General features: G+C 41.0%; 1 protein-coding gene across 1 annotated transcript in view; it reads right to left on the bottom strand.

Moving 5' to 3' along the window:
• Positions 1 to 12,966, bottom strand: part of LOC120993647 (myeloperoxidase-like) — a 78,661-nt gene that overhangs the window by 53,431 nt on the left and 12,264 nt on the right. Inside the window, exon 2 of the mRNA XM_040422125.1 lies at positions 2,518 to 2,614. Within this exon, the coding sequence (XP_040278059.1) occupies positions 2,518 to 2,614 (97 nt within the window). The remainder of the gene's footprint in view (positions 1 to 2,517; positions 2,615 to 12,966) is intronic.

Raw genomic sequence — 12,966 nt, 5'->3', positions numbered from 1 at the left:
ATCGCCATACTCAGAAGAAGTAGGGCAATGTGTTTTGGGGTGTATTTTTACATATACCCATACTGTGTGTGAGAAATATCTCTGTAAATGACAACTTTTTCAATTTTTTTATACAAAGTTGTCAATTTACAGAGATATTTCTCTCACCCAGCATGGGTATATGTAAAAATACACCCCAAAACACATTGCCCTACTTCTCCTGAGTACGGCAATACCACATGTGTGACACTTTTTTGCAGGCTAGCACCTAATGTGTTTTGGGGTGTATTTTTACATATACCCATGCTGGGTGAGAGAAATATCTCTGTAAATTGACAACTTTGTATAAAAAAATGGAAAAAGTTGTAAAGGGGCCGAAAGTCCAACGAGTACCTTTAGGCTTTACAGGGTTGCTCACAATTTAGCCCCGCCCAAAATGCCAGAACAGTAAACACACCCCACAAATGACCCCATTTCGGAAAGTAGACACCCCAAGGTATTCACTGAGGGGCATAGTGAGTCCGTGGGACATTTTTTTTTTTTTGCCAGAAGTTAGCAGAAATGGAAACTTAATTTTTTATTTTTTTCTCAGAAAGTGTCATTTTCCGCTAACTTGTGAAAAAAAAATTAATCATACATAAACTCACCATGCCCCTCCGCGAATACTTTGAGGTGTCTTCTTTCTAAAATTGGGTCATTTGGGGGGTATTTATACTATCCTGGCATTCTAGCACCTCAAGAAACATGACCGGTGCTCAGAAAGTCAGAGCTGCTTCAAAATGCGGAAATTCACATTTTTGTACCATAGTTTGTAAACGCTATAACTTTTGCGCAAACCAATAAATATAAACTTATTGGATTTTTTTTATCAAAGACATGTAGCACAATAAATTCTGACACAAACTTGTATAGAAATGTAATTATATTTGAACAATTTAACCAGAGAAATTTAAAAATACACTTTTTTTGCGAAAATTGCGGTTTATTTGGATTAATATCAGAAAAAAAAAAATCTCAGCCCCAATCAAATACCACCAAAAGAAAGCTGTATTTGTGAGAAGAAAAGGAGGTAAAATTCATTTGGGTGCCAAATTGCATGACCGAGCAATAAACCGTTAAAGTTGTGAAGTGCTGATTTGTAAAAAAAGGGCCTGGTCACTAGGGGGGTATAAACCTGTGGTCCTTAAGTGGTTAAAGCCAGTGCAGTTTCTAGGTAAAATTTCTCTCAGGGCGAGTGTCAAAAAAACTCCACCCCCCCCCCCTCAAAACTGCTCGATGAAATAAGTGTCTCCCCATTGTAAAAAATGTGTAACCACATTGCACGGACGGTCACAGTGACGCACCCAGTGATCCACTGTCCCATAGACTCAGGCTCTCACTCACAGCAGGCTTCTTTCTCAGCACTGCTCCGGGCGGGCGGTAACAGGCAGGCAGTGCGGGCAGCGGTGCTCACCTCACTCACTGTACGTCACGCGGCGCGTGACGTACAGTGAGTGAGCGCCGCCGCCCGCAGAGCCTGCCTGTGGGGGGACATTATTTTTAATAAGGATCACTATGGACATTATTTAGAATGGAGGCTGCTGTGGGTGTCATTATAAATGTATAATGTCTGATAGGCCTAGTCCTGAGTTATATTACCCTGCCCTGTATAATAATGTATCCTGATACCCCTTAGTTATATTACCCCAGCGGGGTAATATAACTAAGGGGTATCAGGGATGGGTACATTATTATACAGGGCATGGGCAGGGTGATATAACTCAGCTCAGGACTAGGCCTATCAGACATTATAGTTATAATGAGTAATGACACCCACAGCAGCCTCCATTCTAAATAATGTCCATAGTGATCCTTATTAAACTTAATGTCCCCCACAGTGGCCCCCGCCCCCCATTGTAATTAATGCCCCCCCCCCCCCCTCCCCCACAGACCATCACTCGCCTTACAGCAGGCTTCTTTTCAGCATCATCACTGCTTAGGGGCTCAGCGCAGGCGGTAACAGGCAGGCAGTGCGGCGCTTACTCACTCACTGTACGTCACGCGCCTGCGCCGCCTAGTGGGAGGAGCAGGCGCGTGACGTCAGTAAGTGCCGCCCGCACGTACCGGAGTTGAGTGACTGGACTCGGTAGTACGTAAAGGCAGTGTCTGAAAAGTGAGAGGACTCGGCACTTGGGCGCAGGTCGCAGGGCAGGCGAGATCTCAGAGGGAGGGAGCCAGGGCGCACGGCAGAGAAACGACAAGAGGGCGCCCCTGCCGGCGCCCCCCTTCTGACAGCGCCCGGCCCGCCCGCCCCTAGAAATGGCCCTGGTTAAAGCACATCTTGTTTGGTTTATTTCAAATCCATTGTGGTGGTGTATAGAGCCAAAAATGTTAGAATTGTGTCGCTGTCCCAATATTTATGGACCTGACTGTATCTTGGCCAAGATTACATTACACTAGGGTAATAACATGGTACCACATAGGGGTGCTCTTTAAGCACTCATATACCAATAGTTGTCTTATGGTACATTTTATTAATCCAGTCTGCAGTTATCTTACTCTTTCCTAGTCTCGACATATGCCGAATCCACCCACTTCTTTGCTTCTTCAACAGATTCTCGAATAACACTGTCATCAAGTTGGATCTTTTCCCAATCTTAAAAAAAAGATCAATTTATTAATACTATACACAATGACAAAACCATATCTTTATGCCTTCTAATACTTGGAAATGCATTAATATAATTTGAACAAATAAGTACAATGTACACAATGTACATATCCAACTATTACTTTTGTCTGGCAAGTTGGCATGACAAGTCCTTGCCAATATACAGCATATTGCTATTGGCACGTGCAACGACTGATCAGCTATTGGAAATCTATTAAGCATCAATCTGCCATAAGAATGGATAAAGAGAGGATTTTTATTTACCGTGCTGTAAAATGCGCAGTGACTCAGTGGTTCATGGCTAAAATGACCAAAACTACTGAGATTGCTTATGTATGCTAGCTATGCACTTTCAATAGTAGACATTGTTATTGTGGCTTATTATGCACTTACATATTGAAAGGCTACACATGGGTAGGGAATAGTTAACTGGCAGACATTAGAGACCGTTTCCAGGTGGTGGGCTGGCCCCAAATGTCTGGTTAGTGAGTTGCTGCCAAGTAAGTGAGACAGAAGATGTGGATGGTTGTTGTTTTAGGCCCACATCCTGGGTATGTGTAACTTTAAAGGGAACCTGTCACCTTCAAAAACCATCCCAAGCCGCCAGCAGTACCGGAGAGTAGCCAGCAGTGTGTTTCTGACGATCAATTTCTTTCTGAAGGCAGATGAAGCAAAAGCTCTGAAAACGCTATTTTATCCCCAGCCCGCGTGATTTTCTAGTCATGCTTGAAGTCAAGCGGGCAGCGGCCTCCTTGCTTCAAGTTACGGTAACAGCGCCCCCTTCCCTGCCCCTTCGCCTATGACTGACAGCCGGCTGTTCAGCAAAGGCAGTCGAACTCTCGTGCATAAGCGCTGTCAGTCAGTGGCGAAGGGGCAGGGGCAGGGAAGGAGGTCGCTGCCCGCTTGACTTCAAGCATGACTAGAAAATCATGCGGGCAGGGGATAAAAGAACGTTTTCAGAGCTTTTGCTTCATCTGCCTTCAGAAAGAAAATGATCGACGGTAACACGCTGCTGGCTACTCTCAGGTACTGCTGGCGGCTTCAGATGGTTTTTGGAAGTGACAGGTTCCCTTTTAACCCCTTAAGGACCCATGACGTACCGGTACGGCATGGATCTCGAGTCCTTAAGGACCCATGACGTACCGGTACGTCATGTATAGTTACGATCACCACCGCCCGGCGGGCAAAGATCGGAACCTGGTGCCTGCTCAAATCATTGAGCAGGCACCTAGGCTAAATGCCCGGGGGGGTCCCGTGACGGCGATCGCCGCAAACCGCAGGTCAACTCAGACCTGCAGCTTTTTATTGTGCTGCGGCGGCTGGCGGAGGTGCCATCGGGTCCCCAAAGGGCTGTGGGGGGGACCCGATGGCATGGAAGGCAGCGCGATGTCTAAGGAAGGCATCGGGCTGCCTTCCGTGAAGAGCCTGTGAGATCCAGCCCCCTGGATCTCACAGGCCGGAAGCTGTATGAGTAATACACACAGTATTACTCATACAGCCAATGCATTCCAATACAGAAGTATTGGAATGCATTGTAAAGGTATAGACCCCCAAAAGTTCAAGTCCCAAAGTGGGACAAAAAATAAAGTGAAAAAAAGTTGAAAAAATAAAGTTTTCCCCCAAAAAAATTTAAAGTTTCAAGTAAAAATAAACAAAAACTTCATTTTCCCCAAATAAAGTTAAAAAAAATTGGTAAAAAATAGGAAGTATACATATTAGGTATCGCCGCGTCCGTATCGACTGGCTCTATAAACATATCACATATCAGATGAACACCGTAAAAAAAAATTAAAATAAAAACTGTGCTAAATAAACAATTTTTTTTGTCACCTTACATCACAAAAAGTGTAATAGCAGGCGATCAAAAAGTCACATGCACCCCAAAATAGTGCCAATAAAACAGTCATCTCATCCCGCAAAAATCATACCCTACCCAAGGTAATCACCCAAAAACTGAAAAAATTATGGTTCTCAGACTTTGGAAACACTACAAAAAAAGTATACATATTAGGTATCGCCGCATCCGTGACAACCTGGTCTATAAAAATATCACATGATCTAACCTGTCAGATGAATGTTGTAAATAACAAAAAATAAAAACGGTGCCAAAACAGCTATTTCTTGTTATCTTACCTCACAAAAAGTGTAATATAGAGCAACCAAAAATCATATGTACCCTAAACTAGTACCAACAATACTGCCACCCTATCCCGTAGTTTCTAAAATGGGGCCATTTTTTTGGAGTTTCTACTTTAGGGGTGCATCAGGGGGCTTCAAATGGGACATGGTGTAAAAGAAAACAGTCCAGCAAAATCTGCCTTCCAAAAACCGTATGCCATTCCTTTCCTTCTGCACCCTGCCGTGTGCCCGTACAGCTGTTTACGACCACATATGGGGTGTTTCTGTAAACTACAGAATCAGGGCCATAAATATTGAGTTTGGTTTGGCTGTTAACCCTTGCTTTGTAACTGGAATAAATATATTAAAATGGAAAATCTGCCAAAAAAGTGAAATTTTGAAATTGTATCTCTATTTTCCATTAATTCTTGTGGAACACCTAAACGGTTAACGACGTTTGTAAAATCAGTTTTGAATACCTTGAGAGGTGTAGTTTCTTAGATGGGGTCACTTTTATGGAGTTTCTACTCAAGGGGTGCATCAGGGGGGCTTCAAATGGGACATGGTGTAAAAAAAAACAGTCCAGCAAAACCTGCCTTCCAAAAACCGTATGGCATTCCTTTCCTTCTGCGCCCTGTCGTGTGCCCGTACAGTTGTTTACGACCACATATGGGGTGTTTCTGTAAACTACATAATCAGGGCCATAAATATTGAGTTTGGTTTGGCTGTTAACCCTTGCTTTGTAACTGATAAAAAAATATTAAAATGGAACATCTGCCAAAAAAGTAAAATTTTGAAATTGTATCTCTATTTTCCATTAATTCTTGTGGAACACCTAAAGAGTTAACGACGTTTGTAAAATCAGTTTTAAATACCTTGAGGGGTGTATTTTCTAGAATGGGGTCATTTTTGGGTGGTTTCTATTATGTAAGCCTCGCAAAGTGACTTCAGACCTGAACTGGTCCCTAAAAATTTCAAGATTTTCTTCTAAACTTCTAAGCTTTGTAACATCCCCAAAAAATGTAATATCATTCCCAAAATGATCCAAACATGAACTAGACATATGGGGAATGTAAAGTAATAACTATTTTTGGAGGTATTACTATGTATTATAGAAGTGGAGAAATTGAAACTTGGAAATTTGCAAATTTTTTCACATTTTTGATACATTTGTTATTTTTTTATGCAAAAAAATTTACTTTTTTGACCCAATTTAATTTAAAAGGCATTCTGTTTTGCTTTCCATCATAATAGAAGTCTATGGGAATAATAACGGATCCATCTGGTCTCTATTATGCTGAAAGGAAAATAAAGTCCTGTCGACAGGACTTTGTTTTCCGTCTTGCATAACGGGAACCAGACGGATCCATTATGATTCCCATAGACTTCTATTATAAAGGATCAAAACGGAATGGCCCTTAAAGGTTTCCGTTTTGACTACCGTCTTATGGATTCCGTTATTTTCCGTTATAACCATGTTATAACTGAAAACAAAAGCGGAATCCATAAAGGTTGATGTGAACCAATCCTAACACAAAGGGGAATCCCAGCCACCAGACAGGAGCTCCCAAATCCAGGGTGTGCCTTGAAGGGAAGATAGTGTGTGCCCCTTTAAACACTTCATTCCCAGCCTGGAGAAATGCTAAAGCAGGGCGTCACAGACGTTCCCGCGACAGGTGGCAGGAGATCGGTGAGACTGGCAACACGTGGTTTGATCTGACAGGTTTTAACCTTGTGGATCAATAGGCCTCTGTGTTGTTTCTGGTAATGGTCACACTCCTTGCCTCAGGTGTTTTTAATGTGGTAATTTAACCTTCCTTATTTATAGTTGCTTCTCCCACAATGCTGTGCCGTTTATATTTTCTTTTGGACCTGTGGAAAGCTGGTGGTTGGATCTGGGCTGAGTTCCTGGTGCTTCCATAGCCCCTTTGAAGTTAAGTCTTTCTTTTCCCTTTTGTATTTTGTTTGAGTTCTGTGTGTTGCATTTCTCTATTGTCTATATTTGGCCTGAGGCAGACTCCTGTTCATCCTTCCTTTTGGAGGAACAGGTAGTCTCGTCCCTGCCATTAGTACCAGGGTCCTATAGGGCTGGATAGTACTCTAGGTATTCCTGCGTATAAACACATCTCTGGGGTCTGTTCATACTGTTAGTCAGTCAGGATTTTGGTTAGGGTTTTGACTAGGTGGTGTCCATCTTCCTTCCCTAGTTCTTAGGCCTGATTCCCTGTCTCCCCTTTCGCTCTTATGCTCGGTGTGGTGTTTCCCTCCCACACTAAAGCGTGACACAGGGTTAGCCACATTGCGGACTACAACCTTCCTTATTACCACCACTACCACTGCCATTCTCTTGAGCCGAAACCTCCCCTGTGGGTCGGCGTGCTGCACATAAAAAACTGCTGCCACACAGCATATGATTTTACTGTGAGTTACAATTCAGTTTTGGGCCATGTATAGTGAAGCTCGTAATTTCAATGTGCTTCACCCGTACACTGAGTGATCAGAAACCTGCATCACAAAATTGTGACAATTCACTGTAAAAACAAGTGAAATTTTGTCACGGTTTCTATGTTGTTTTTATTGTACAATCAAAAAACTTCAGGTGTACTGTACTTATGCCCTAATGAAGCATTCATGATAGCAGTGAGAGGTTGACTAGCACCATAAACTAACATCTACCATTACACTGTGTGCAGAATTATTAGGCAAATGAGTATTTTGACCACATCATCCTCTTTATGCATGTTGTCTTACTCCAAGCTGTATAGGCTCGAAAGCCTACTACCAATTAAGCATATTAGGTGATGTGCATCTCTGTAATGAGAAGGGGTGTGGTCTAATGACATCAACACCCTATATTAGGTGTGCATAATTATTAGGCAACTTCCTTTCCTTTGGCAAAATGGGTCAAAAGAAGGACTTGACAGGCTCAGAAAAGTCAAAAATAGTGAGATATCTTGCAGAGGGATGCAGCACTCTTAAAATTGCAAAGCTTCTGAAGCGTGATCATCGAATAATCAAGCGTTTCATTCAAAATAGTCAACAGGGTCGCAAGAAGCGTGTGGAAAAACCAAGGCGCAAAATAACTGCCCATGAACTGAGAAAAGTCAAGCGTGCAGCTGCCAAGATGCCACTTGCCACCAGTTTGGCCATATTTCAGAGCTGCAACATCACTGGAGTGCCCAAATGCACAAGGTGAGCAATACTCAGAGACATGGCCAAGGTAAGAAAGGCTGAAAGACGACCACCACTGAACAAGACACACAAGCTGAAACGTCAAGACTGGGCCAAGAAATATCTCAAGACTGATTTTTCTAAGGTTTTATGGACTGATGAAATGAGAGTGAGTCTTGATGGGCCAGATGGATGGGCCCGTGGCTGGATTGGTAAAGGGCAGAGAGCTCCAGTCCGACTCAGACGCCAGCAAGGTGGAGGTGGAGTACTGGTTTGGGCTGGTATCATCAAAGATGAGCTTGTGGGGCCTTTTTGGGTTGAGGATGGAGTCAAGCTCAACTCCCAGTCCTACTGCCAGTTTCTGGAAGACACCTTCTTCAAGCAGTGGTACAGGAAGAAGTCTGCATCCTTCAAGAAAAACATGATTTTCATGCAGGACAATGCTCCATCACACGTGTCCAAGTACTCCACAGCGTGGCTGGCAAGAAAGGGTATAAAAGAAGAAAATCTAATGACATGGCCTCCTTGTTCACCTGATCTGAACCCCATTGAGAACCTGTGGTCCATCATCAAATGTGAGATTTACAAGGAGGGAAAACAGTACACCTCTCTGAACAGTGTCTGGGAGGCTGTGGTTGCTGCTGCACGCAATGTTGATGGTAAACAGATCAAAACACTGACAGAATCCAAGGATGGCAGGCTTTTGAGTGTCCTTGCAAAGAAAGGTGGCTATATTGGTCACTGATATGTTTTTGTTTTGTTTTTGAATGTCAGAAATGTATATTTGTGAATGTTGAGATGTTATATTGGTTTCACTGGTAAAAATAAATAATTGAAATGGGTATATATTTGTTTTTTGTTAAGTTGCCTAATAATTATGCACAGTAATAGTCACCTGCACACACAGATATCCCCCTAAAATAGCTAAAACTAAAAACAAACTAAAAACTACTTCCAAAAATATTCAGCTTTGATATTAATGAGTTTTTTGGGTTCATTGAGAACATGGTTGTTGTTCAATAATAAAATGAATCCTCAAAAATACAACTTGCCTAATAATTCTGCACTCCCTGTATATCTGTGTATTATTAGTACATATTTATTCTATGTACTATCAATGTAGGTCATCAATAGAGATTGATACATTTCTTAAAATTAATTTCAGGTCCTATTCTAATGAATTGGTCAGAAGGTTTGATTTGGGTACGAATAAATTCAGTCAGGTTTAAAAGTGCTCATATTGCCCTGAAAAGTTGTGTATGGCATTCTTTGGTCTTGTAGGACTGTATGCAACTATTTTCAAGATCTTTAATACCTAGACACAATTGGTAACCTGAAAGTGATGGCAAAAGTATCTGGCTGTAAGTAAACACATGGTTGTATATTTATTAAAGGGGTTGTCTCACTTCAGGAAATGGTATTTATAATGGGGACAAAGTTACTTCAAGACACTAATGTATTGTAATTGTTCATATTGCCTCCTTTGCTGGCTTGAATCAGTTTTCCATCACATTATGCACTGCTCATATCCAGGGGTTATGACCACGCTGGAATCCAGCAGCAGTGGTCGTACTTGTACACTATAGGAAAAAGAACCCGCCTCTCTATGGCAGCGCGCATAGGCACATATGAGCAGAAGCTCTCGTCCTGGCCACCTCGTATCTGCGCTAGAACAGTTGTCCTGAATATGAGCAGTGTATGATGTGATGGAAAAATGAATCCAGCCAGCAAAGGAGGCAATATGGACAATCACAATACATTAGTAAGTGCCTTGTATTAACTTTCTCTACATGATACATGCCATTTGCTGAAGTGACACAACCTCTTTAATATTGATTAAAGATTGCAACAGGTTTTTGGGAAAAGATGCGCAGGAGCCACTGTAATAAATCTACACAGTCTGTCTAAGCTTACGCCATATTTAACCACTTGCCATCCGGGCCATTTGCCCCCTTCCTGACCAGGCCAAATTTTGCAAAACTGACATATCTCACTTTATGTGGTAATAACTTTGGAACGCCTTTATTTATCCAAGTCATTCAGAGATTGTTTTCTCGTGACACATTGTACTTCATGATAGTCATAAATTTGAGTCAAAATATTTCACCTTTATTTATGGAAAAATCCCAAATTTACCCAAAAATTTGAAAAATTCGCAATTTTCTAAATTTCAATTTCTCTGCTTTTAAAACAGAAAGTGATACCTCATAAAATATTTATTATTTAACATTCCCCATATGTCTACTTTATGTTGGCATCATTTTGGAAATGTCATTTTATTTTTTTAGGACGTTAGAAGGCTTAGAAGTTTAGAAGCAATTCTTCAAATTTTTAAGAAAATTGCCAAAACCCACTTTTTAAGGACCAGTTCAGGTATGAAGTCACTTTGTGGGGCCTACATAGTGGATACCCCCATAAATGACCCCATTGTAGAAACTACACCCCTCAAGGTATTCAAAACCGATTTTTACAAACTTTGTTAACCCTTTAGGCGTTCCACAAGAATTAAAGGAAAATGGAGATCAAATTTTTAAATTTCACTTTTTTAGCAGATTTTCCATTTTAATCAATTTTTTTCTTTAACACATCGATGGTTAACAGCCAAACAAAACTCAATATTTATTACCCAGATTCTGCGGTTTACAGAAACACCCCACATGTGGTCATAAACTGCTGTATGGGCACACGGCAGAGCGCAGAAGAAAAGGAACTCCACATGGTTTTTAGATGCCATGTCCCATTTGAAGCCCCCTGATGCACCCTTACAGTAGAAACTCCCAAGAAGTGACCCCATTTTGGAAACTAGGGGATAAGGTGCCAGTTTTATTAGTACTATTTTTGGGTACATATGATTTTTTGATCATTCATTATAACACTTTATGGGGCAAGGTGACCAAAAAATTGGTTGTTTTAGCACAGTTTCTATTTATTTATTTTTACAGCGTTCACCTGAGGGGTTCAGTCAAGTGACATTTTTATAGAGCAGATTGTTACGGACGTGGCGATACCTAATATGTATACTTTTTCTCATTTATTAAAGTTTTACACAATAATATCATTTTTGAAACAAAAAAATTATGTTTTAATGTGTCCATGTTCTGAGAGCTATATTTTTTTTATTTTTTAAGAGATTTTCTTATGTAGGGGCTCATTTTTTGCGGGATGAGGTGACGGTTTCATTGGTACTATTTTGTGGGACATACGCATTTTTGATCACTTGGTGTTGCACCTTTTGTGATGCAAGGTGACAAAAATTGCTTGTTTTAACACAGTTTTTTTTTTTTTTTTTTACGGTGTTCACCCGAGGGGTTAGGTCATGTGATATTTTTATAGAGCTGGTTTTTACGGACGCGGCAATACCTAATATGTATACTTTTTTTTATTTGTTTCACTTTAACACAATAATAGCATTTTTGAAACCAAAAAAATGATGTTTTAGTGTCTCCATGTTCTAAGAGTTATAGTTTTTTTATTTTTTAAGAGATTTTCTTATGTAGGGGCTCATTTTTTGCGGGATGAGGTGACGGTTTTATTGGTACTATTTTGTGGGACATACGCATTTTTGATCACTTGGTGTTGCACCTTTTGTGATGCAAGGTGACAAAAATTGCTTGTTTTGACACAGTTTTTTTTTTTTTTTTTTACGGTGTTCACCCGAGGGGTTAGGTCATGTTATATTTTTATAGAGCTGGTTTTTACGGACGCGGCAATACCTAATATGTATACTTTTTTTTATTTGTTTCACTTTAACACAATAATAGCATTTTTGAAACCAAAAAAATGATGTTTTAGTGTCTCCATGTTCTAAGAGCTATAGTTTTTTTATTTTTTAAGAGATTTTCTTATGTAGGGGCTCATTTTTTGCGGGATGAGGTGACGGTTTTATTGGTACTATTTTGTGGGACATACGCATTTTTGATCACTTGGTGTTGCACCTTTTGTGATGCAAGGTGACAAAAATTGCTTGTTTTGACAGTTTTTTTTTTTTTTTCGGTGTTCACCCGAGGGGTTAGGTCATGTGATACTTTTATAGAGCTGGTTTTTACGGACGCGGCGATACCTAATATGTCTATTTTCTTTTATTTTTTCTATTTTTAATTTTTTTTTTTTATTCCTTACTTGGGAACTTTTTTTTTTTTACATGTGAAACTTTATTTTATTTTATTTTTTCAACCCTTTATTTTTTTTATTTTTTTTTACACTTTTCGTCCCCCATAAGGTCATACAAGACCTCTGGGGGACATTTACTTCACTTTTTCTTTTTTTTTTACACTGTTGATTTCTCCTGTAACTGGGGCTGACATAGTAGCCCCAGTTACAGTGGAAATGCACCCCTATAGAGGCTGTACAGCAGCAATCTAGCGCTGTACAGCCTCAGTGCAGGGCTGATCGAGGTCTCTGAGAGACCTCACACAGCCCCTGCACTCTCCGGTCCCGGCGGTCACATGACCGCCGGGCTGGAACAGGAAGCGCACAGCGCTTCCTTCTCTGCAGATACAGCGCTCGGTGAGCGCTGTGTCTGCAGCGATCATGAAGGCAGGGACACCTGGGCACTGTCCCTGCCTTGTCTTAGGGTTGCCCTGCTGTCACTGACAGCAGGCAACCCGATCAGCAGCTGCACGATTAGCGTGCAGCTGCTATTTCTGACAGGACGTTCTAAAACGTGCTGTCAGAAATAGACGTCCACCCATAGGACGTTTATATCCTATGGGCGGACGGGAAGTGGTTAAGATGAGTAAATCTGGCCAAAGTGTAATAAGTTAGATTTAAGGGGATGCGACATGCAGCGTGCCTTCAGACAGGACTGACAGCTCTTAAAGACATTAAGACAAATATTTTACATTCACCTGAATGCCCACAGAACAACATTATATACAGTCAGGTCCATAAATATTGGAACATCGACACAATTCTAACATTTTTGGCTCATTACACCACCACAATGGATTTGAAATGAAACGAACAAGATGTTCTTTAACTGCAGACTGTCAGCTTTAATTTGAGGTGAACGGTGCAGGAATTACAACAGTTTGCAGATGTGCCTCTCA

This window comes from Bufo bufo, chromosome 3, assembly GCF_905171765.1.
Source record: "Bufo bufo chromosome 3, aBufBuf1.1, whole genome shotgun sequence".
Classification (NCBI taxonomy): domain Eukaryota; kingdom Metazoa; phylum Chordata; class Amphibia; order Anura; family Bufonidae; genus Bufo; species Bufo bufo.
This window is presented reverse-complemented; position numbering and strand designations above follow the sequence as displayed.